The sequence below is a fragment of the Taudactylus pleione genome, unplaced genomic scaffold (assembly GCF_031769625.1).
Source record: "Taudactylus pleione unplaced genomic scaffold, aTauple2 ptg000021l, whole genome shotgun sequence".
Taxonomy (NCBI): Eukaryota; Metazoa; Chordata; class Amphibia; order Anura; family Myobatrachidae; genus Taudactylus; species Taudactylus pleione.
Window position 1 is genome coordinate 3,577,962 of NW_028284423.1, and position 26,115 is coordinate 3,604,076.

At 40.4% G+C, this 26,115-nt stretch overlaps 2 protein-coding genes across 4 annotated transcripts in view; one reads left to right on the plus strand and one right to left on the minus strand.

The window, feature by feature from the left end:
• The window catches only part of LRBA (LPS responsive beige-like anchor protein), a 626,758-nt gene that overhangs the window by 371,629 nt on the left and 229,014 nt on the right, over positions 1-26,115 (plus strand). For both annotated transcript variants that reach the window (XM_088448343.1, XM_088448354.1), the window contains exon 39: positions 3,189-3,325. In XM_088448343.1, coding sequence (XP_088304469.1) covers positions 3,189-3,325 — 137 coding nt within the window. The remainder of the gene's footprint in view (positions 1-3,188; positions 3,326-26,115) is intronic.
• MAB21L2 (mab-21 like 2) lies at positions 51-8,292 on the minus strand. Of its 2 annotated transcripts, XR_015869895.1 has the most exons (2): positions 5,256-8,292; positions 51-3,304 (listed from the first exon to the last, which is right to left on the minus strand). XR_015869895.1 is itself a non-coding variant. In XM_088448365.1 (1 exon), the coding sequence occupies exon 1, from the start codon at positions 7,356-7,358 to the stop codon at positions 6,279-6,281; it is 1,080 nt and encodes a 359-aa protein (XP_088304491.1). In that variant the 5' UTR covers positions 7,359-8,292; the 3' UTR covers positions 5,022-6,278. The 2 variants fall into 2 exon arrangements, 1 of the variants encoding a protein (XP_088304491.1); XM_088448365.1 differs by lacking the exon at positions 51-3,304 and having other exon boundaries at positions 5,022-8,292.

The following is a 26,115-nucleotide window of genomic DNA, read 5'->3' on the forward strand; positions in this document are numbered from 1 at the left end:
ATAAAAACAAGAAAAATTTACACTTACACATTTTTTTTTTATTTTTTTTTTAGACATTTTCAAAAGTTAAAGATGAGAACCAGAAAAAAAAAATTTTAAGCTGTGAACCACAATAGTACTACACAGCATATTTTATATATTTCATTTGATATTCTGATTTACAATCATAAATCTATAGTTACTTACCATACAGTAATGCCATGCTCTGTCACACTCGCACTAGAACTGTTGGGGTAAATAAATGTTCTATTCAGAAAGGTCTTATTAACTACATTTTTATTTATTTTTTTTTTAGCATTAGATTTTTTAATGGCATGAATCGTTTTTTGAACAGAATTTTCCATTGAACTTATTTAGTTTTAATTCACAGGTACCTGCAAATGTCTCCTCACTCGAATTGCTTTCCACCTGGTTAATAGGGTACCTATTCTATCTTATGGCTGTGCAGATGGGGCCTGCCTCAACCCCTATTTCCCCAAAGCCCCCAACACCATGTCAATTACACAAAGTCATTGCTTTGAGAACCTCACATAAAATAGCTTGCTGTGCTGGGACTTCCTATTCACTGACATTGAATGAGCATTGCAGCTAAGGGGATGTTCCCATATGTACAGGCTGTATGCAGGAGGTGCAGATTGCCACTAGCAGAAAGGTGGGATCCTTTATAAGGCTGAGGCATTTACAGGTAGCACTCTGCACTTTTTAATGTGAATATTAAATGTTACATGGGAGTATTATTTTAGCCACCGAGAGTTTATTGGTGAAACTGTAAGAGTCGTCGTTAACTTTTATAAATCAATCATCTGTGTTTTATACACAGATGATATGAGCTACTTGGTTGGACTATACAACACAATCATAATCAATACAAAAATATTTTTAATAAAGAATAAATTAATTTCTAAATATGAATTTGTTTTTCACTGGTTTTTACATTCATGGTTTTAAATGTACAATGCAGATCCTCCAGGACACCTCTCATATGAATGTATTACAGGTGTTATGTCAGCAAGTGTAGTTTGCTGCATTTCTCCTTTGTTATATATAATCTTCAATGAGGTCGGATGATTTATAGATGGATATTTATATTCTGCATTTATTAAACTTAAATAGTGGGCAGTGTATTGAAAAGGCTACTTTTCAAATAAATACGATTTGTAATTATATTTGTACAGAATGACACAATCTCATTTCTAAATTCACACAAGGCTAGGGCTATGAAATAACAGGGGGCTCCATCATTGCAGAGATATTACAAGGAAGAAAATATCTAAAACAAGATTACATTTTCTTTCCCTAATGTATAGACATCCTCTTCTGCCGAACACAATACTACTTTAATTGAGGTGACAGAGACTTAATTACATAATCCTGGCAATGGCAATAGGATTAAGAGGTAATCCTCCATAATAAAGTGGTGTGCCTAGGAAATGGAGTGTCTCTGGGCCAGGCTTCCCTTGCCTCATGCAGCTGCCCTTTCCCTCCTGTAATTGAATGTCTGGGAGTGATTGGGAAAATGTTATTTCGCCCCTGGATTACATGCTAATGCACAGGGTGCAAGGGAACACAGGGCTGCTTATTTCATTCATTTGTGAAGGTGAGCGCTGGGAAATCAAGGCAGGTCTGTAGCTATCTGCTGCCCATCTGCAAACACAATGTATCTGTACACTGGGAATAGAGGGCAGAGCTTCTCCCTCATTGTCCACATGGCACACATGAAGATTGATGGCAGATTAAAGACACTCACCCGTCTAACAATCGATGGAAATGACAATTCATCTGAAATTTTTTGGCAGTAATTCACCAAAATCATTACCTGGCCCCCCTGCTCCTCATACCCTCAGCACTATATTAATCCGAAGTTTCCATGTCACTCATGCACTGCACGGCACGGCAACCTGAATATAGATATGCTTTCTGTGCAGAAGTGATCTCCCTGCTAAAGCACTGACTGGCGGATCAATAAGCATGATGTGCCTGGTTGCAGGGTTGTCTGATGGTGTAAATGCATAGTGGTGCAGGGGGTCTGAGGGTGCATACATGTAAATGTATAATGGTGTCTGTGGGTGCATACGTCATACGCGTAAATGTATAACTATACAAAGTGTCTGAGGGTGCATCAGTGTAAATGTATATTAGTGCAGGGGGTGTAAATGTATAACTGTGCAAAGTGACTGAGGTTGCATACGTGTTAATGTATATTGTAAATGTACAGTATAACGGTGCAGGGTGTCTGAGGGTGCATACGTGTAAATGTATAAAGCTGCAGGGTGTCTGAGGGTGCATACGTGTAAATGTATAAAGCTGCAGGGTGTCTGAGGGTGCATACGTGTAGGTGCAGGGTGTCTGAGGGTGCATACGTGTAAATGTATAAAGCTGCAGGGTGTCTGAGGGTGCATACGTGTAAATGTATAAAGCTGCAGGGTGTCTGAGGGTGCATACGTGTAAATGTATAAAGGTGGAGGGTGTCTGAGGGTGCATACGTGTAAATGTGTAAAGGTGGAGGGTGTCTGAGGGTGCCTACGTGTAAATGTAGAAAGCTGCAGGGTGTCTGAGGGGTGCATACGTGTAAATGTAGAAAGGTGCAGGGTGTCTGAGGGTGCATACCTGTAAATGTATAAAGGTGGAGTGTGTCTGAGGGTGCATACGTGTAAATGTATAAAGGTGCAGGGTATCTGAGGGTACATACGTGAAAACTATATGGCGCAGGGTGTCTGGGAGTGCATATGTGTAAATGCATATTCCTACCATGCATTATGCAGAATAATCCCTGCATCGATTATACCGGGCTCTATAGGGCAGAGGCCGAGGAAATGTGATTATATTAATGTGAATGCGCTGAGCTGGAAAGAGCCCCCGGCTGCACAATTCTGACGCATCATACACTCTGGGAAACATGCAGATGTCCTAAAACAGACCTGAATCATTGGCTGCTCTGAAAAACTTTGTACCTAAAACATGCATTAAAGATCTGCTGCTATAATATGATCTTGCACATATGCCCCCTGGCAATGATGGCCCTGAATAATATACGTGCATACAGCAATGGCTGGTGACCGGGCTGAATGTCCTCTTTCCTGTTATATGGGCGATCCAAGCCCGGGTTGCTAGTACACATAATGTGGTTCTGCATTGTTATATTAATGGGGGTTCTGCTCCAGGGGTCTCACACAATAATGTCTTGGCAGGTCCGGTGAGCCTGAGCACTCCTGCTCAATTAGTAGCTCCCTCCATTGTGTTGAAAGGAATCCTGTCCGTCACATCGTTTGAGCTGTACTTTGAGGTGGATGAAGATGATCCCAACCTTAAGAAAATTGATCCAAAGGTAAGAGGAAGAGTAACAGTCTCCCGATGATTAATTACACACTGCTTGTGACAAGTTACCCTGCTACGGTCAGTGATATTTTCTACTACGCATGGGTTAGGTATATTATATAGAATTAGATTAAATTGCAAATAATATAATATTTACATTATCCCTTTGCTGCCACTGCACAGAGCAGAGTACACCAGTGTACTTCCACAGTGTACAAAGCACCTACATTGTAATTACAGTGTGCTTGGCTAATTAAATGTTCCTATGCAATAGTTGCATACCAGGGCAAGTAACCGTGTAATGAACATTGATTAGATGTGGTACTTACTATGTGTCACAGTTTTCCCCTCATATATGCAGAAGCTTGTTATTGATGGGTGAGGATATCTGGTAACAAGAGGGCCTGTGCCCGGGATACTCAGTGCTGTGCACACCGCCCAGGGCCTATCTAGCCTGCAGTATACCTGCCCCGTTACCTAAATTCACTGGCTACATTTCATTCTGCATAAATACTTAATTTGCCTGTTTTCCTCAGCAATTAAGCTTATAGCGTTATGTTTTTTTTTTTTTTCATTTGGGGTGTAAATTATAGTAGAGCTGCCCTCATGTCATTTTAATTTACTAATCTTGTGTGTTCTCAATGTAACTTTACGGAGCTCTTCCTATTATTAGTCATCACTCTGGCCGAAGCAATGTGTACATTTTCTTTGTTTTACTTTTGTTTCTTATTGCCATTTTTATTGTTAAACGAAATCACTAACTTGATACTAAACAATGTTTATATATCAGAGCTGTGTTATGTGTGATTAACACACTCGTATTATGTCCAATATTTATATTATAGAAGAAAACAAAGCTCGTGTCGTGTCCTGTCATGTATACGTTAGAGATTGTGTTAATCAGTGAAGAAGAAAACATTATGACAAGCTTTATAGCCGGCCTGCGGTGTAGATAGGATCTGAGAGATAAGAATCCCTGTTTATATTCACACTTTGTTGCTTGTTTTTACAGGGAACCAGTAGCCAGTGGCTTGCATGGTATATAAAGTATAGGAGTGTAAAATTACTGGGCAATTATCTTTTTTTGTAACTTTAATATATGGAATATTGCTATGCTTTTATTAAACGAATGCCTTGTTAAAATACGCTACAAAGAATTTACAATTGTTAAAATATATTCGTTGTATTTGTGTTTTCCTTACGTTTAGTTTTACGCTTCAAACTTTTTTTTTTTAAATAAATAACCTAATTGTTCAGAAAGAATATAGTAATTTCAAATCCACAATTTAATGTGAAGTATAACGATTAGTTAATATTAAATTCCCTTCCATAACAATGCAGTAAATTTAAAAATCTTTTGGATACAAGCTGTAGGGTGTTTAATTGTATTTTAAGGCCCCTAGGCCTTGATCAATCGGCTAGAACTGATCTCAATTACATGGGAATATGTTTAACATTGTGCTGCTAATATTTTGTGCAATATATTTGTTGGTAACCCGTACTAAAACAATTAATCATATTACAGTAAAAAGAATATTAGTAAATGTTTGACCTTTTTACGGAGTAGATTAGAATTATGTAATTAAAAGTGCTAGAAAGTAAAACATTATAGTTACGAATACCCAACATATAGGATACACAGGACGTTCTCACTCATGCAGATACAAATCACTTCTCCACCGATCACAGCCAACAAGACAGAGATCTGAAGTTATAGCATTTGTTTTTTATTATTATTATTATTATTATTATTATTCAGGTTTCATTGTGTCAGCTGCAGACCACAGTCTGACGTTGGCACTAAAATACATTTAACATCGGTAAACTTTTTAAAAGAGATTTGTACATATATAGTTTAAATAATTTTTTGTTCACTTTGTGACAAACATTCAGGCAAAATAAAAAAAAAGAAAATTGCTACATTTTATCTGAAAATGTACCTTCAATTTTCTTAAGTCCGATTGCTTCTTGTGTGACTTGATTCACATTGTTTGGAAGGAGAGGGTCCCCCCCCCTCCCCCCTCTCCTCCTGTGCAACGAAATGTCATTTTACGTCTCAGCTCTATAGAGAAAAACACAAAAAAATCCCTTTGAAGAGTGCTGGAGTCTGGTCCACTCTTACTTCTCATTACACATCAGTAATGGTACTGCCAAACGTAGACAAAAGAATGGCTCTGTGCTCCCAATTAGCCCAAGAGCACCTAGTGAAGCAGATTTCTTTTAGACATAGCTGCAGTGAGCCACGATCGCTTTACAGTCTGTCTCTGGAGTCCCCGTGAAATAAGATGCAAAGGAGTTTGAAAAAGTTGTGATCAATGCTTTTTTCTTTGAATTAGCTTTTGAGACCAGGCTTGTAAAAATAGCTGGAGTTGCATTAAATGTAGAACTTAAATAAGATCAAATAATAATAATAAAAGAAAAAACATTTGAACCCAATAGATTTAGTGACAGGAGTTATTAGCCCCCGGCTAAGCCATAGCACTCTCTTGTCCCCAATGGGTTAAACAGTGATCTTTAGCCGTGTGCCTATCAGTCACTTTGTATAAGCTATTGCTAGAATCATTCAAGTGATAATTCGGATCCCCTTGCCTGTTTAGCGATCTGCAAGTGCATTTAGTATTTGAGTGTGCTATATATATATATATATAAACAAAAAGATATATAGAGGGGATTGACCATAACTTTTTATGCACTCCTGATGTGCTTTCTATGTAGAGCAGGCTGAATGTGCGTGGGGAGATTGGGAATGTATGTACTCCACTCATCGTTCCCATGCAATGTCCTGAGGCCTGCAGTGGAAGTCAGTCTCCCTGATGCAATGTCCTGTGGCCTGCAGAGGAAGTCAGTGGAATGTGGTCTTCCGTGGCTTTGGCTGGCAGTGGGGTATATGGCCTCCCACATGCCATGACTGTGCCAGGTCTCTGTACTTGCACCATGAGTGAGTATGGCAGCACCCCAGGCGCTCATAACTTATCCAGGCTTTTGGGGTTGGTGAGGATCTCCCGGGCCAGCCTCCACGTCTGCTTGGCCGCACTCTCCAGCGCAGAGTGGGGCTTGCCCTGGAAGAGGTCAAGGTTGGGCAGGAAATAGTGCGGGCACCGGCGGCACTGCAGGCAGGAGATGAGCTGCAGCAGGATGCCGTTCAGCCGGTCCCCCAGGCAGGCCTCGTCCCAGTCCGTCTCCCGGGGGTGCTTCTCGCACTCGTACAGCAGCAGGGTCTTCATGTGATAGTTGTTGAGCGGCTGCCCCGGGAGCTCCAGGTGCCGGTCCCGCAGCGTTTTAAGCACGGACAGACACTTGTTCCTGCAGCCGCCCAGCAGCAGGCGGTTCTCGGCCTCTGCGAACTGTAGCACCCAGGCGTCACTCTCCGCGGAGCTCTGCTTGCCGGTCAGGGAGTAGCACTCTTTGGAGAGCAGGTTGAAACCCTCTGCCTTCACCTCAGCCACCCGGTTGGGGCCCGGCCAGGGGATGTGGGGCAGGGGCCACTGCGCCGCGCTGCGGGGCCATATGCCGGTGCACTTGAAGGCCGGGGTGATCTGCACCACGTAGCGCTCCCGGATCCGCAGTCTGACCTCGCTGGTGTCCGCGATCATCTTCACCACGTCCCTGTAGCTGCACTTGTCCACGGCCTGGGCCACCAGCGTCTGGAAGCGGGAGCGGATCTTGCGGGCGGACAGGTAGCCGGAGGCCGTGATGAACTCCACCCAGAGGGACATGCTCCGCTTGCGTCCGTCGCTGAGCTTCAGCACCGCGCAGCCCGGCAGGGAGCCGTCATCCACGAAGTTGAAGACCCCCATCTGGTTGAGGTACAGCACCACTTCGAACTCGGTGGGAGAGACCACCTCCAGACCCTCGTAGCGGGCATCGATCTCGGTGAGGGAGCTGATGAAGCGCGGCTCCTGCACCTCCACCTCCTTCAGCACGTCGGACACCACCTTGCACACTTCCCGGATGGTCTTGGCGATGGCCGCCTTCCTGGCCTGGCAGCGCTCCGTGTAGTACTTGTTCAGCTGGTAGACCAGCTTGGCTTGGGCGGCGATCATGTTGGGGCACAGGTCCGGGTTGTACACCGGGGGGTCGCAGTACGCTGAGGGATCCAATGCTTTGCCCCGTGGTAGTCAGTGTGACAGACAGATGCCCTGTGCCAGTGCCACTCTATGAGCTAGGGGTGGTCAGATGCTGCTATGCTGACCTCTGAGGTTGCTGCTGCTCCTGTCAGGCCGGTGAGCAGTGCTAGTATATAGTACATAGGCGAGGAGATGTGGTGTCACAGCCCCAAGAGTGAGCCCAGGCGCTGCACCAGGCTGAGCTGGCTTCTTTGCATGACCCCTTCCTTACTACTTTTACTCTTCTTCTTCTTCCCCTCTTGGAGGCGTATCCGGGGTTCCTGTATGCACAGCCAATCCTCACACACTTATCCCCGGTGGCGGCAATCCATGGCAGTATGTAATGAGGCCGTGGTGGCAGAGGTGGCACGGGGCGCTGTGTGCCCTCCTGTCTCTCACTGGCCGGCTCTCAGGGTTAGTACAGGACTTGCATAGAGTTTTATCAATGGTCCCAGGGCCCTGGCGGGGGGGCGGGTCTTCCTCGCTACAATAGAATGCTTAGCTGTCAGCGCCCCAGCCAATCAGAGGGCGCGGCGGCCAGTGAGAGGGAGAGAGATAGATAGAGAGAGTGCATCCCTGTACCAGCAGCACTCCGTCCTTACCCAGCGTCTCCCCGTCCGCTCTCCGCCTCACCTGCACGCTGCTGCCCCGGTCACCTCGCCACCCCAGCACCGTCTCGCAGGCGCCGCTCACTAAAGGGACTTTCGGAATTCACTAAAATAGCTCCAAGTGGTATTGGGTGCTGAGCTCTGTGCTGAGGGGTGTGTGATTCTGTGTGTGTGTGTATGAGCAGTGACTGCTGTGTGTGTATGGTGTGTGTGTATATGATTATCTATTGCTGTGTCTGTGTGTGTATAAATCTATGCAGTGAAAGTGACATAAGAGCAGCCTGGCTGAGAGTGAGTGCTGTGACAGAGGGGCACTGCAAGCATTGTGTCCGGGGGCCTCCTGCTCCGAGCAAGGGGTTATCACGTCACATCCCTTCTCTATTATTAAACATCTGTTTTCGTTTCACATCAGACTGATCGGCGAACACAAAAACATGTCTTGTAGAAAATAAAAATAAACCACTAATGCTGGACAATAGTGTAGATAACCTGCCTCTTTCTTTACACGTTCTGTTTAATACCCAACAATGTAACTGCATTTCTTTTTAGGTTGCATTTTAAATTAATTTCGTTCTATATTGTCCATAAGTTTATATGATGGGGTTTATTTATTTTTTTTAATGAAGAGGAAAATCTGCGATTTCTAATAATTTTTTACGTACATTGGTGTATTCGCCATTACTACTTCTATGCAGCCCGTTCAGATAGACGTGTGTTGGGATCTACGGATATACAAATCAGTTCCCTGTTTCCTTGTACGGTGCCCGTCATCTGTGTATGCTGGTTTTATTGGTACAGAAAAGTAAATATTGCTATGATATTCCTACAGTATATGTGTGTGCAAAGATATATAGATACACTTGCAAATATAAGTTTGTGTATGCGTGTATATATATATATATATATATATATATATATATATATATAAAATTATATAGTATGTGTGTGTGTATATATGTATATATATATATGTACACCATTTTTATGTATGTGCGTGTAATACATAATAAATATATATATATATATATATATATATATATATATAAAATGTGTGTGTGTTATAAGTTGGTTCGAAACTATAATGTACAAACTATTTGTATGACTCTGGTTGTGTGTAGCTTAAAGTCTATATTTTAAATTGTGAAATAAATGTCAATGTGTCCATCTTCCTAAGTAGAGAGTTGCTGCATATCAACCTATCCTTCTCAAATGAAGCCGATAGAGGCATTAATATAGATTGTATTTAATGAAATAGGAGATTGTACTTCATTAAATAGGGGGAAAACCATTGCATTGCTGTCAGCGAACGCTGTATAGGGTCCCTGTATACACCTGTATGCATTGTGTGCCTGTACCCCGATGTGTCTCCAGCCTAATGCGGCCCCTTCCCTTCTATCTCTGCCATAGGAGCATGTACATGGAAATCACCAGCAGGCTATTCTTATGTTAAAGCGGTCCACTTTTGTGAAGTAAAATCTTATGATTTACGTATAGTCTTAAACAAAATGTATGATTTTATATATTTACACAGGGAATACACTCGCCTACATTATACGGAGAAGTTTGTTCTAGTTCTATACACTATATTAATATGAATCTAGTAATATGGGTAGAAGCGCTAAACATGTCAATAGTGCAGCAAGGCAGCTAAATTCCACCACCTTGCTGCTATGTGCCATGCACTTGCTGGGCATCACTCGTCATGTGAAGTGCATTACCTCCTGTGTGCTGTGTAGAAGACGCATCAGGGCAGGTAGGGTGCATTGGGGGCAGTGCAGTGTCTGCAGGGTAAGTGAAGGCTGGGCTGCTGATCACTGATGAGTGGGCACAGAGAATTATCCCCTCCTGTCTCTGATCATGGTTGCACGGCTCACAGGCTGCTGTAGCCGCTTCCTCGCCTTTGCTATGTACAGTCGCAGGGATTTGTTGTTGCACGTTGCCACAAAGTGCCTGGATGTGTGTTTGGTAATATGCAAAGACGCAGCGTGTCTCCCATGCCTGGCCTGGACGGGTAGGTAAATGTCACTTGCGAGAAAAGCAAAGCCCCGTGCGATGTACTCAGAGGGTAGAGATATGAAAGACACTGATCACACTTGTACTAATGAGTCCTGGGAGGGAGCACACCGGGTCACATTAGCACATTGCCCATAATCATAGAGAGTGGAGGAGCCGATTGTTACACACTTGTGTGTTTGGTTACAACAAATCAATCGTTTTACTGTTTATTTCCTTTAATGTAATCAATTATTATTTCCCCGTTTGCTCTGACATTGTTGCAAGGCTGTTGCTTATGCATTAATTGGGGTTTAAGAGCCAAGGTAACTAAATGTTACAGTGTGAAAACAAAAATATTGAAGAAAATCTGTATTGCCCAAATTTCTAGAATATGCTGGATATTACCAATATGAATGCAATGGTGTTTGCTGAGTACATGAAGTTAGGTTTAATTTATTTCTGTATATTTTTCTCTTTAATGTTTTTATTTAATTTGAATCTTGTTTTTAGCAATTAAATTGGTTTCTGGATTTTAGAACTAAAGGGCTGCTGTTCTTTTAGAGTAGAATCTACCTTTTGCAATTCCTAACATTGAACAATTTGTGGAAATAAATGGCCCCTATAGAAATCAAAACTTGCAACTTTTGCGAGTTCAGTGTGATAATGTTGATTTAGGAGCTACAAATATTTTTACTGTATAAGGAATGATTGCAACATAATACAATTATCAGTTTTATAAATTAGTACCAGTTGCAATATGTTTCTTTTAACAAGAATTTAATGTTTTTTTTTGTTTGTTTAATAAAAATAAGAGCCACACGATTCCATTTATAGAAACTTTATGAGAAAAAAATCTAGTGCCCTTTGCCTGTCATTTTAATACATTCCTGCATTGTTGATGAAGCCTAAATCGCTGCTGGGAATGTGCATGAATTTGAAAAAGTGATTCAGTATTAGGTTTTTTTTTTTTTTCATCGGCAAAGTAGAGCTAACGGTTTTAGAAATGTCTGGAGATATGACAGTCTTAATCCTGTTTACAGTAGTACATTTTGCCTGCCTTTTTGTTGCTTTTGTTTCTGGAAACTTCATTTGTTCAGATGTATACTATATAACAAAATGCTTTCGGCTTGCAGTTTCAGCAAAAATCTTAAATCTTGCCCTGAATTATTGGCTCTAAATTTTACAAGATATTATATGTATCCAATTTTTTGATTAGTTATCTTGTTTCTTCGAGGAATTTTTTATTTTGAAGTGTTTATTTCAGTTGTTCAGTATTAAAAAGATGTTGGAATTTGTAAATACACAGGGCTGTTTTTTTCCTGAAATCCAGAGTTGTATACATTTCCCGGCTTTTTTTTTATCTTTGTAAAAATAAATAATATATATACTCCCTATATTTCAGGTACATACCATAGATATGATTGTAAGCTTGCGAGCAGAGCCTTCCTACCTCTGTCTGTCTCTGTTCTATTTATGTTTCCAATTGTGAAGCGCAACGGAATATGTTGCGCTATATAAGAAACTGTTAATACAATACAGTAAAAATAAATGATTAAATCTTAATCTCACCCCTGTAACTGAACAAAGGCACTGACTACAATAGTATTTATTTTTACTGCAATATCCTACCTGAATACATTTAATGTAAAGTCATTATAGGAGTGTGCATAACAATGTCTTCAGCAGTCTTTTCAGTTGACACGGGCAGCATTGCATTCTTACAGCATCACCGTCCAAAATTTGTTTCTGTTTGGATATTAGTTAATATAAATGTTTAATTAAAGTCATAAATTAGATTTTGAATGCAAACCTCTGAGCGTTGGTGGTTTTCAGTATGTGGATACAATTTATTAAAGCCAAATACTAATGCTGAGCTGTTGTTCGGAAGAATAAAAGAAAACACCACCACATTAACTGTGCTTAACATTCCCTGAACATTCATGCACTTTACTTGATTCTATGCTTCATCATGGTTTATATATTGTAGCTTTCTATATACATCTGTAGAAGATTGTATCCTTCTCTAGACTAATCATTTAGAAATGATAGCAAAATTCAATATACATTTCCATAGTTGCAGTGTACATTTCCTCAGTGTGCCTGAGTTATTGATGTTATGTTCAGTTGAAATTTAGATTATGGCAATTTTTTTAAATTTGATATTTTGTTGCAATTAAAACACCAATTTTTTTTTCTTGTAGCATATTCTCTTCAATAGTGTCCAGGCTTCAGACTGTAACCTACAATATTAATCTGTAGAACAGGGTGCCTAACATTACCTGTAGTACCAATCTGTAGAATAGGGTGCCTAACATTGCCTGTAGTACCAATATGTAGAATAGGGTGCTTAACATAGCCTGTAGTACTAATCTGTAGAATAGGATGCCTATCATAGCCTGTAGTACTAATCTGTAGAATAGGATGCCTAACGTTGCCTGTAGTACCAATCTGTAGAATAGGGTTCTAACATTGCCTGTAGTACCAATATGTAGAATAGGGTGCCTAACATAGCCTGTAGTACTAATCTGTAGATAAGGGTGCCTAACATACCCTGTAGTACTAATCTGTAGAATATAATGCCTATCATAGCCTGTAGTACTAATCTGTAGAATAGGATGCCTAACATTGCCTGTAGTACCAATCTGTAGAATAGGATGCCTATCATAGCCTGTAGTACTAATCTGTAGAATAGGATGCCTATCATTGCCTGTAGTACCAATCTGTAGAATAGGGTTCTAACATTGCCTGTAGTACCAATCTGTAGAATAGGGTGCCTAACAACATTGCTTTCATAAATCTATTTTTTTTTCCTCTTACATTTTATTTTTAAATTGAATGTAAACTATAGTATTTTTGTCTAAGTGATATATAAGCGCTGGTTTCTGCGGTGGGACGTAATACCTCTCCCTCTGGTATCTGCTTAAGAAATACATCAGTTGTGGTGTTTATGCGAAAGTCCTTCTTTGTACAAAGGTAGCTGTATATTTGTTTATTGCTTTAATTTAGTTTGCATTAACAGGATTCCAACTGCAGCTTCCTAGAAAAATTGTAACAGCAGCAAATTAATGTCATATCATTTATCACTTGACGACAGTCTATATACATGATATTTTAGCTTTAGCAATACCAAAACACTTTTTTGTTTCCTTTACTGTGTTATCATGAATAGAAATGAGTAAAGACTCAATCGAATGTACTTATAGTACCGCTCCTCCAGAACTTTCTGCAACTGTGGGGAATGCAGCAATAGTGTTGCTGTGCTTCGGTTTGGGAATCAGGAAAAGCTGTATCATCTGCACCCAACCAGCTTAAAAGCTATATATATATGCATTCGGACACTCCTGCACCGATTGGGATTAAACCAACACGAGGTGGTCCAGTTGGATTCTGGCCAGGTTTTCGTGGGTTTAGGGTCCTGGTTGGACCTCCAGTTGGTGTACGCTGGGCAGAACTTTGACCCAGGGAGCTTTTTCTGATCCTTACACTGTATGGATTTGGACGAAAACTTCACAGAGGGGTGACAATTGGTCTGGGATGCATAACTTAATAACTTGAAGATTAGGTCCCGGTCGGACCTCCCATTGGGTTACGTTGGGCAGAACTTTGACCCGGGGAGCATGTTCTGGGCCTTTCACTGGATGGATTTGGATGAAAACTTAACAGAGGGGTGGCAATAGTATTAAGAAAATAAGGCACTCAAAAGGGGCAAAAAATACTTATGGAAAATACATTCTGGCCCACGACATTATGTCATAGTTAATGAGAGGTTCAGGAGTTCCTGCTTGTTCCCGCTGAAAAATAGCACTGTGTATATATATTTTTATAATTATAAAGTCTCTGTGTGTATTTATATGTGTTCGGTGGATTGTGACATGGGTGAATTTCATGTGTGATAGCAGTGGTACGCATTTGTTCCAACGTATGGTAATATATTATTTTTTGGATTCAGATTTTAAACGTGTCCGTGTTCTCCGCCTCCAATGTTCAGTGGACAGTGCAGATGTCACAAATTTCACTAAAATAGCAACCTCGTTGTGCATTGGCCCTGGTTATGGGGCATCGGAGTGGGGTTATTAAGGCCTCTTCTAAGATACAAGGATCCTAAGAAGGAAAGCTAATGGAGTTCACAGTGTTGCTGTATAAAACGCATACAGCCACTTTGCCTAGAAGAAACGCCTTCTGTTTTATTAGTTTGCATGTTAAAATCATAAGGCATTTCTCATTTCCTTGCTGTATGACAGAAATCATTTTTTGTGATCGAGAGAATGGGAGCTTTTCCCTAACTAGAAATCAGGATGCAAACCAGCTGTCTAGGCCTAGTCCTGCCAATCTGTTTCTCTTCTGTTTTCTTCCTTCTATCTCCTTTTATTATCTCTGGATCCTAAGAAGCCTTTCTGATTTTCTGGCAGCCTTTGTCTGGGGCCTGGTTTGTTGGGATGACATTAGCTCTGGATAGCGGGAAAGAACTCTGATCTATAGCTCTGACTGCTTTCATATGATTTGCTCCCTGGGTCTGGACACTCTCCATGCCCTTTCACTTCACTATCAGATAGGCACAGAGAATGATTTGAGGTGCTACCAGATGCATAGTTAATCATTGTATCGGGGCCGCATATAGATCCATCATGGCTTGATTAGGCCTACTTTTTCCCAGCTGTTGCTGATTCCCCTTCCTCCTTAAGTGAAACTACTGCATGCGGCCTTAATTCTGTAACTCTCCTGTAACTCACACTCCGGTATTTGGTGTAGGCATTTAAATTTGGAACCTTTACTAATTTTAGTTGTATGATCCTGTCAGAGTGGAGAGAGAACTTGTGATAACCTCTGTCACATAGTATCTGAAAGAGCAGGCGACTCAAGGACGTTCTCGTTCTGTGTACAGGGTTTATCTGCTAATGCCATTCAGAATCAGCAGGGGTTACCTACACAGGTGTTTTATAGACCCTCCAGCATGACACTTTATACTTGTTATAAAAGGCACAGCTCCCACAATGTGTACTTTTACATATTGCAGTTATGTTGGCTGAATTCATTCATTGATCAGACGGGGAGGGGGTGTCTTGAAAACATTAAGCATCAACTCAGCCCAGGTTCTTGCAACAGTAAAAGTGTAAAGAACAGAAATAGTATACTTGGTGGAGGAGGTCACGTTGGAGGCTCTGTAACACCTCTTTGTCGTCTTTTAGCGTCTGACTTCCAACATATAGGGAATGTATTTATCAATTGTGAGGAGAAAGAGTACCGACCAATCAGCTTCTAACTTACATTGTACGGGCTGTGTTTGAAAAATGAGTTAGGAGATGATTGGTTGGTACTTTTTTTCTCACCATTTTATCTCTCTGCAAGCTTTGATAGACAACCCCCCACCTTAGTAGTAAACAAAGATCTCTTCATATGCCTGGATAGTTTTATATCTTCTTTTCATCATTTCTGGACAGTCAGCCTGATCATTACTTATACCTTCAACAGTAGAACACCTTTAAAATCTTCTATGAGTTTAGTCAATGAAAGGACGTATAACAATTGGAACATATTTTAATGGTAATATTGGTTTTACAATGAGTAAAAGTGTGTAGTTGGCGCAGTACTAACAATTATGGCTTTGTTGTAATTATTTTACCTGGTTGTTTTTAAGTTTATTTTGCTTAAGGTGGTAATCACTATTGTTCTTTTCAGTCTATCCATATATATTCAATAAGCAGGCCCTCCTCATGTTGCATCACTCATTGTTCTTCAATGGTAGGATAAGGTTCAGGGAAGGCGAAATAGGTCTAGATATGAGGATTCTCTCATACAGTATATTAGCAATGTGTAAGGCAGCATGGTCTTTGTTAGTGGTTTGTACATCTCTGTGACATATTGTTTTGAAAGAACATGTCATTTCATTTTAATCTAATAGGCATTACTTGAAGACTAACATTATAGTGTGTCATATCTAAGTGATACCAAACTACAGTTGAAAGCATCTGTTGCATTGATAGGAGGTCTAAGATACAGGCTTGGTAGTTGCACAGCTCTCATTGAGAATGAATAAATACCAGGGATATACCCCACCACTAAATCTTTAGTTAATTGAATGAAAGAAAAAATTCCAGCTAATTTACAAGGTAATTTATTTATCATAGTAATTGCATTACTTGTTCCATGGTCGCTAATGGACTTTTTTAATATTGAGAGTGAAATATATTCTTTGCATAGTTGGCAAAAACCTTACAAATTAGTTTCAAACTTGTGTGGTCTGATTCTTATTAGCTGACACGTTATTTGGCAGTTCCTTTAAAATAGAGAGATTACTTACTAGAGCATTGTGCTGTAATTGGTTTTATACATATAAAGCTATATCATTGTAGTTTTAATACTAAATATGTAAAGCAAAATATTTAATTTCAAAATATATCTTAAATTCTTATACACCTTTTTCATGGAGGTGTCCAATTTGGAGTTCGTTGGTAAATTTACCATTCTGGTTTATTTTATGCTTTGCATATTTTGCATATTAAGTTTTATCATTTTTAATGCTATTTTTGTTTTTCTGATTTAAGCACAAGCTATAAATATGCATTTTTATTTGCATCTCCATGAATGTCCAATTGTCCATGGATGGACAATAATTGGTGAACCTTTGTTTATGAGGCTTCACTAAGGAATTCAGTGTGAGGGTTAGTGTAGGGTTCTTCAGTTGTGTGTTCAAGGGCTTGCCCCAACTGATAACACCCTTGTTGGCGTGAAAGTGCAATGCAAATTATGACAGTTACAACTCTCTGTTTTGTTTAACTTGTCAGTGGATTTCCTGGCTCTCAGCCCATGCAATGGTGTTTCCAGCTAGTCCATACTCACCCTAAATTCAAAAGGTCACATTTATACAGGCAGCCCAAGGCAGGGCCTAATTGATGAGGAGGGCAAAGACAGAATTTACTGTTCTGCTAGCTAGTTTTATATCAGTGTCCTGAAAGCATTAGGCAGTCAGAGCCCTTTCTCATGTAAAGGCCGACCCTAGACAGAAGCTGGCAATCAGAGGAAGCAGTCACAGGAACCAGTGCAAGCAGGCTATTGATTTTTCTGTTAGGTCTAAGTAGTTTGTTGGATGGGTAATCGGTGACAGAGGCAGATATGTTGTTATTGATGAGCTCTAGAACAGTGGTGACATGACAGGCTCATATTTTTTCAGCATTGACATTATGCAACCAGTAGTGTTTAATAAATCAAAACTCCTTTAGAGCCTAGCTGCTGAAGTAGCGAGAAAAACAGTATGACTTCTGCTTTGTGTGTCCGTACGCAACACATATAGATCGAATATATATATATATATATATATATATATATACATATATATATATATACATTTGTCCAAATAATTGATTGTGAGACATTATCTTGTTTAATATTAGGTCTCTCTTGATTTAAGGTCTCACTTTGTGGCTTATATGTGTGTATAAATTTACGAACATAGATGTGTATGTGTGTGTGTGTGTATATATATATATATATATATATATATATATATACACACACACACAGAAAGATGCATGAATTAATATACTGCTGTGAATGGTTAAATATCCTCTAATACACTTCAGAATGTGTGCGCTTTATAAATAACAAAATAGGTAAGTGTTATGTAGAGCATTTTATATTTGCCTTCTCTCTCTAATATATATAAATATATATATATATATATATATATATATATATATATATGTATGTCAGGTGCATAAATATTGGGACATTGACAGAATTTTCATATTTTGGCCTCTATTCACCACCACAATGGCTATGAAATTAAACAAACAAGATGTGCTTTAACTGCAGACTTTCAGATTTAATTTGAGGGTTTCTATATGTGCCTCCCACTTTTTAAAGAGGGCAAAAGTAATGGGACAAACTAAACAATCCTAAAGCTAACTTTCACTTTTTAATACTTTGTTGCAAATCCTTTGCAGGCAATTACAGCCTGAAGTCTGGAATGCATAGACATCACCAGACGCTGGGTTTCATCCCTGGTGATGCTCTGCCAGGCCTCTACTGCAAATGTCTTCTGTTCCAGCTTGTTCTTCGGGCATTTTCCCTTCAGTTTTGTCTTCATCAAGTTTTTGCTATCTCTCTGATGGGTTTGTTTTGATTTTTCAGCCTAATGATGGCTTGCTTCACTGATAGTGACAGCTGTTTGGATCTCATATTGAGAGTCGACAGCAACTGATTCCAAATGCAAATGTCACACCTAGAATCAACACCAGACCTTTTACCTGCTTAATTGATAATGAAATAATGAGGGAATAGCCCACACCTGTCCATGAAATAGCTTTTGAGTTGATAGTCCCATTACTTTGGCCCCTTAAAAAGTGGGAGGCACATATAGAAACCGTTGTAATTCCTACACCGTTCACCTGATTTGGATGTAATTACCCTCAAATTAAATCTGAAAGTCTGCAGTTAAAGAAGCACATCTTGTTTGTTTCACTTCAAAGCCATTGGGGTGGTGAATAGAGGCCAAAATATGAAAATTCTGTCAATGTCCCAATATTTATGCACCTGACTGTATGTGTGTGTACATAATCAAACTTTATGTAGGGTACATAGTTCTTTTTGCTTTGAACACTCTATGTAGGGTGCATAGTTCTTTTTGCTTTGAACACTTTATGTAGGGTGCATAGTTCTTTTTGCTTTGATATGGAAAGGAAGAGGAAATATTAAGAAACTCATCTGTCGTTATCAAATACAGTGTAGCTACCTAAAGACTAATATTATTCATCACGCAGATGATAATGGCAATTTCGGAGGTATTCTTTCTAATATTGTAGGCACATTTTTATTGGATTGGTTTAGGTGTAATATGATAAAATATAAATATTGCCAACTTCTGAATGAAAGGTATGCATAGCTGTCTAAGGGAGTCTGGCCTTTTATGCCATGAAGATGAAAAACAGCAACAGCTCTGTGCTTCCTTGAAATATAGACATGCAATTAAGATGTTTGTACTCCACATAAACAAAGCATACATAAATAGTTAGGGGAAGGTTAAGTTACTACAAAATGGTTTAGGTTTAACTTCACCATGTTGCTCTGCATTTAATCAGTGTACACTGCCACAGCAGCACACCAATAATACACTGCCGTCCCTAATCCACTTTTAATTCCTGGTTTCCTTTTCCTGATTTCCATGTTTTAAAATAAAAGACAATAAAATGGCTCTTAATTTTTTTTTTTTCTATTCCCATTATGAAGAAAAACTATACTTTGGTCCTGATGCATTTGCCAGTAACTACTGAAATGCAGTCCCCTTACTGCAATAATCAACAACAGGTCTTGGTTTAATTAAAGTTTATTAGGGATATATAATAATAATAAAAAAAGTCTTTCAGAGTTATGACTTGTTTTGACGTTTAAGGTGGAATGGTCTTTTTTTCCCATTAAGAAGAAATAATGAATTGTGTGTACTAAAATCAGAAATTGATTATACATTTTTTACTAATGTATGGTCATTTACGTTTAAGATATTGCTGCATTAAAAATGAAATACAAAAAAAACTTTACTCATTTTTACCTTTTGACATAACCATCAAAATACACTTGTATAACTTGGCAAGATGGCACATGCTTTTGATTGACGTACAAAAAAAAATTGGATGAAATGAAACAGGATCCATAATGTTTTGTAAAAACTTCCTTTTAAATAATTCCTAGCCCTGGCATCTTGTTTAACATAGTTTGTGATGTTACACAGAGCTTGATTCTGTTTCAGAAGAGAGCCGCAGTGTTCGGAAGCTATGTTACACAGCATACTGGGCGGTAGATCTTCTCACGTTATTGTATGTCTGACTGTATGCCATCACTTTATGGGAACATTTTTGAAAGTGGAGTCAAAAAAAATCTCTAGTAAAAAAATAATCCAAATATTTGAGATTTGACATTATTGGGAATATAGAATTGTTGAGCTGCACCACTTTTTTCTCCAGTATATTTTTTACCTAACTTTTTAGAAATTAGAAATGTCTCCGTATATTCTGTCTGAATGCATCAGTTTAATCTAAACATATTAGACATACTGCAAATCATCTAACAAAAAATAGCTGAATACCAAGGTGGCTAGGCTTTGCCTACTACTTTTTAGAATTGCTGTACAGTAGGTCAACTCACATTATTGTTACTTAGGACCAGCAGCGGCTGGTTTACCTGTCTGGCCTCGGGGAGGTCTGTAATTATGTGTATGCGCAGTATCACAATCTCGCACATGCGCACAAATTAGCAAACTTGCCGGCTTCTCAGGACTGCATCGGCTGCAGCCCCTAGGAGCTGGTAAGGGCAGCGGGGAATGGCTTCACATTGGAAGTGCTCTCTGTTATTGCAGTCTGGACTGGCAGTCCCAGGGGGAGAAAACACAGATCCCTAGGACTGCCTGTTTGGCTTTAATGAGCAGGAAACACTCCCAGTGGGAAGCTACTGATAGACAGCCCCTAGAAAAATCTGTCATGGCCTAGGACCTCTTTCTCTGTCTAGACGTAATTATGATTATATATAATGTTCTAGATTATATACAGTGCTGTACTACAGAGAAAAGGACATGATGCAAATAAATTACATGCAATGGCATGAACAAGAAAGTAAAAGTGCCCTGTCTAAATTTGCTTCTAATCTAAAAGGCATAAACACTTCATAACTTACGGTAGCAGAATAACAACAATTATAGTTGATGATTGGGAATGTGAATGCAACCACTGCTGGCCAGTAGCAGCATGAGCCTCTCGTCCAACAATAAACCATTCATGGGCAACTGGCACCTCCATGCAGGCACCTTTTGGTACGGTACTGTTGATGCAAGGAAAGGCATACATGTGTATATTTGTTCTCTCTCTCTCTCTCTCTCTCTCTCTCTCTCTCTCTCTCTCTCTCTCTCTCATCCCCTCCCCCCCCCTCTCCCCCAATATTCCGAAACACAGATTTTTTTTTTTTTTTTACATGACTGAGATAGTGAAACCTTTGCTTTTGGATGGTTCAGTGTACACAAACTTTGTTAAAGGTACAGATTTATTAAAAAATATTGTATAAAATTACCTGCAGGTTGTGTGTGTATAAGAAACATTAATGAATTTCATATATGTACACAAACTTTAAGGCACAAAATTATTAAAAAATATTGTATAAAATTACCTGCAGGCTATGTGTATAGGGTGTATATAATAAAATGCATTCTGTGCTTCGATTTGGGCCCCATTCCCAATATATTTCATTATGGTTTGCAAATATTCAAAAACACGGAATATTCCGATAACCAAAATACCCCTGGTCCCAAGCATTTTGAATATGGGAGACTCAACCTGTGTGTGTATATGTGTATGGTGTGTGTATATATATATATATATATATATATGTGTGTGTGTGTGTGTGTGTGTGTGTGTGTGTATGTATGTATGTATGTATGTATATATATATATAATGTCCCCGATTTAGAGGTGTGTTTGTTTGGGCTAATCTCTTAATGGGTGGATGGATTTTGATGGGGTTTTCACTATTCTATACAGCATTGGTCGAGGAAGTTTTAGGTGTATGAACCATTCATCTGTGACAAAATGGAGCCGAGCAGTGACTATTTTAGTGAAGCAAAGTCACAGAAAATAATCTTGCACCATTCTGCTGTGTAGGAGCTGGCTAGGGTGCTGAAACAGCAAGAGACAGTGAGGGGTATATTTACTAAAGTGCAGGTTTTTAGAAGTGGAGATGTTGCCCATATCAACCAATCAGATTGTAGATGATATCTTCTAGAAGGTGCTAGATAAATTTTACATAGAATTTGATTGGTTGCTATGGGCAACATCTCCAATTCTAAAAACCTGCACTTTAGTAAATATACCCCTGGGAGTCTATCAGAGATAGTATTGTGGCCTGTTGCTTAGCAGCTGCCTAGAGAGGGGGTGGGGGGGAGTCAGGAACTGAGCATGGTCACGTCTGAGGCTAACAGAGTGAGAAACCGCCTCCAGCGAACCCATAAAGATGCCCTGATGCAGATACAGTAGTAGCCAGGAAGGAGTCGGGGAGGCATAGCTGCCAGGAATTAAAAAAAAAAAACACACAGAAAATACATCGATTGTTTTCCATTCGATGGTGGCAAAACATCGGACCACCGCCATCAAATGGTGAAAACACTACCATCGGAACAAAGACATTGATGGTTAGCAAACATTGAATTCCGATGTCCATCCCTACACTAAACCTGCAGGCGGACTCTAGCCACAACTCCTCCACTGCGAAGTGCTCCCTTTAAAGTGTTATGTTCCTGCTCAGCCAAATGCCCTCAGTGACCTCCCATGGAAGTCAGCACTGTTCTGGGACAGGGGCACCCTGGCGAGGAAGCTCAACAGGAAGCCCGGGAAATACAGGGTACATTGTGCAAAGAGGCAATTGCTCATCACCATGTTGGGCAGCTGGGGAGGGGTGCGCATGGAGGCTATGGAAATATGCACAGGTGCCCCAGCCCCGAGTACATGAATGCTTACAGTAGCTGCAATACAGATCTCTCATCCATGATCCTCCTGTCCTTCCCAGCACATCCCGGGCCCCAGCCAGCTGCAGGGCAGCAGCAGTGGGGGTTGTGATGTCACTGGTGAGATGCAGGGAGCAGGAGTGCGAAGCAGGGGGTTGTGGTGAGATGCAGGAGACTGTGATGACATGGCTTAGGTTGTTATGAGATGCAGGGGGCTTTGGCATGATGAAATTGCTCTCCTGTGAAGCAGAGGCGGGTCACTAGTATAGATATAGTGTTGTGTCAATATATAAGTATCGGATGAAATACACCTCATCACTAGCTCATTAATCCGTTTAAAGCGTGTGTTTACATATATATATATATCTGTTGGAAAACCAAATTAAGAGTGAATGAATATGAAATAATCATAATGTTAAAACCATCAAGCAGTCTTCTTTGAACAAAATGAGAGCATGTCTTAGGTGTTAAGTATAGACACCCACTGTAGCCGAGCTGGACTAAGACAAACATTCATGCACAGCAATATGGTATTTAATTCACATCATTTTCAACTTAATGAAATATTCTATTCAAATAGTTAACATGCATAACCAGTAGAGAGCAATGAGGAAATTGCCCTTTTTTTTGCCCATGTTCTCTCTCTCCTGGCCCTGTTCTACCACTCTTTTACCTCCTTCCCCTCATGTCTCTTGACCCCGTCTCCCTGTTTCTCTTGCTCCTGCCCTCCTCTTTCTCTGACTCGTCTCCCCTCACCCCTGTCCCCCCCCCCCCCCCCCCACTCTCACCCTGTCCCCTTCAATAAAGTTACATTCTAAAAATATTGACCTATTACATTGATAGCATTTGGGTGATATTGGAGGTATCAGTGATTTGTTGTTTGCTATTTGTGTAGTCTTATTTTAATGTGAGCTAAAACTATTCTAAGATTTTTGGTCCTATTGATCGAGTACTTTTTTCATAACGTTATGTAGAAAATGTAGTTTCTGCATAATTGTACGAATTGTTGCTATGTGCTAACAGCTTAATGCAAGAGAAATCTCCTGCCGGAGGCTAATTAGCGCCGCAGACCACAGTCCCCATTGTTATTATGGGGACTATGATCTGACCCCTATGTACCAAACTCCAAAAAGCAAAGCTTTACATAGTTTGGGTCCATAGGTTTACGCCATCCTCATGTTGCGTAAACTATTTTAAGCCTATGAAGCCTATCTTGCAGGAGAGGGAATCTCACGGTCCCTCTACCACAGCCTCTGCTCGGCTTCCAAATCTGACGTTGTGCGAATTCTCAGTGTCAGATTGACAGATTCCCCCCAAAATGTGAAATACTCCTTCAGTATGTGGGGATGTAACTCGCAGGGACAGCGTTTAGCACTACCATGAGAGTTACACTTTGTACCAGAATTAATATTTTAATTTTGAATGAAAATATCCCTGCTGTGTACTCACTGTTAATAATTGCATCAGTAAAGGATGCTTACTTACACATTCCAATTTGGGAGGGGGATCAGCATGTATTATGCTTCGTGGTGCTCTTGGATTACTTCGAATTTCGGGATTTGCCATTTGAGTTGTCAGTGGTTTTGGAGTTTTTACCAAAGTAATGTCATTTGTGGTGGTCACTCTGCGGCTTCGGGGGATATGGCTAATGCTTTATCTGGGTAATCTTCTCCTTGCAGCCCAGTCAGCAAGCATCCTGCAGGAACACCTGAACCTAATGATTCAACTTCTTCTGTCCCTTGGGTGGCTCCTCAATTGGCACAAGTCAAGCCTTGTACCTTCACAGCGACTGGTACACTTTTAGCCCCTCTTGGACCTGCCGGCATAGAGGGTTGGACGACACAGGAAGTCCGGCTGCCCATCAACATCTTGGAACTCCAGGCGATTCACAAAACTTGGTGTCAGGTAAGTCACCTTCCACAAGGTCATCCAGTCAAGGTTCACTCAGACAAAGCCACAACCATCGCCTATATCAATCATCAGGGCGGCATAATGTCTTCAAGCTTTGTGCAAAGTATGCAGATTTCTTGAGTGGGCGGAACAGTTACTGCTAACTCTGTTGACAGTCTGCCTGTCAGTTGTCAAACTCCAGAGTGTAGACTACCTAAGCAGCCAGAATATTCACCATGGAGAATTGTGTCTCCACCCAGAGGTCTTTCAACAATTTGTGGACTGCTGAAGCCTTCCTTCTATAGATCTAATGGTGTCCCGTCTGACCCACAGGATGGCTCGTTACTGCACCAGTATGCAGGATCCTGTGGCTTTTCTGGTGGATACTATGTTGGTTCATTGGACCTTCCCTCTCATGTATCTTTTTTTTTCCCCTATGTCTCTTCTGCCTCGGGTCATCTACAAGCCAAAGCAAAAAGGCGGACCAGCCATCCTTGTTGCTCCAGAGTGGCCACGCAGGGGCGTGTTACACCGACTTTAGTAGCATGTTGGTAGCTTCACCTTGGCGCCTGCCCCTCCAACCTGATCTCTCGCAAGGACCATTCCTATACCAAGATCTTTCTCAACTGGCTTTGACGGGGTGGCTGTTGAAACAGCCCTCTTGAAGGCTCAAAGGTTCACAGATGTTGTTGTCAAGACTATGCTCTTTGCCAGGAAAACTATTTTGGCCAAGGCGTACCACACTTCGCCTGGTGTGCTCTTCAGAAACACAATCCAGAAGTGTTTAATCTCCCCAACATTCCATCTTTACTGCAAGCAGGGTTGTATATGGGTCTCTGTCTGTCTTCTTTGAAGGTTCAGGCTTGGTCCCTCTTTGTTTATTTTGATAGCAGTACACCAGGCTGTCCAGACTTTTCTGCAGGGGGTATTTCACATCCAAACCCCTTTTGTTCCACCTTTTACACCCTGGGATTTGGTACTGTCCCTCAGCGCTATTCGACGGGCCTGCCTTTGGACTCACATGGAAGACAGTTTTCCTTCTGGCCATGTCCTCAGCCCGAGGGGTCTCTGAGCTAGGTGTGTTGTCTCACAGATATCTGTTTCTGATATTTCACCCAGACCGATTGGTCCTGCGTACTACTTGGATGTTTCTTCCGAAAGTTGTTTATCGTTTTCATATCAGTCAGGAGATTGTGGTCCCCTCCTTTCCGTGGAGGATCAAGGGGACCCTCAATTGTCCTTACGATCTTTGTATTTAGTACATAGCTCTATGTATTTACGTAGACAGGTCTCAGGACATTTGACGTAAGGACTCTTTGTTTCTGATTTATTTTGTTGTCAGATGAGATCACATGTTGGATCAGAGGGGCCATGTGTCAGGCTTACTCTTCATCTGGAACAAAAACTATAAAATTAGTACCCTCTTGTGCGCTAATCAATGCAGTCTATATATTCTGAAACATAAGAGTTTCACCAATACTCAAACTCAATATATGCATTAAAATTGTAACTGATATAATGGCACTTTGAATAAAATGTACTCCCCTGTTAATGTGAATCTGTGTCCTCAATGAAGATCCTCAAATAAACATGTAAAGAGAAAAAAACAAAATACAATCGTGTAATCTCGTTTTTATAGTATGCAAATAATATTTCATAAATTGTCCTCTTTCAAATTATGAACTTCTCTCAATACATGAGAGAATAAATTATTGGGGATGCCACC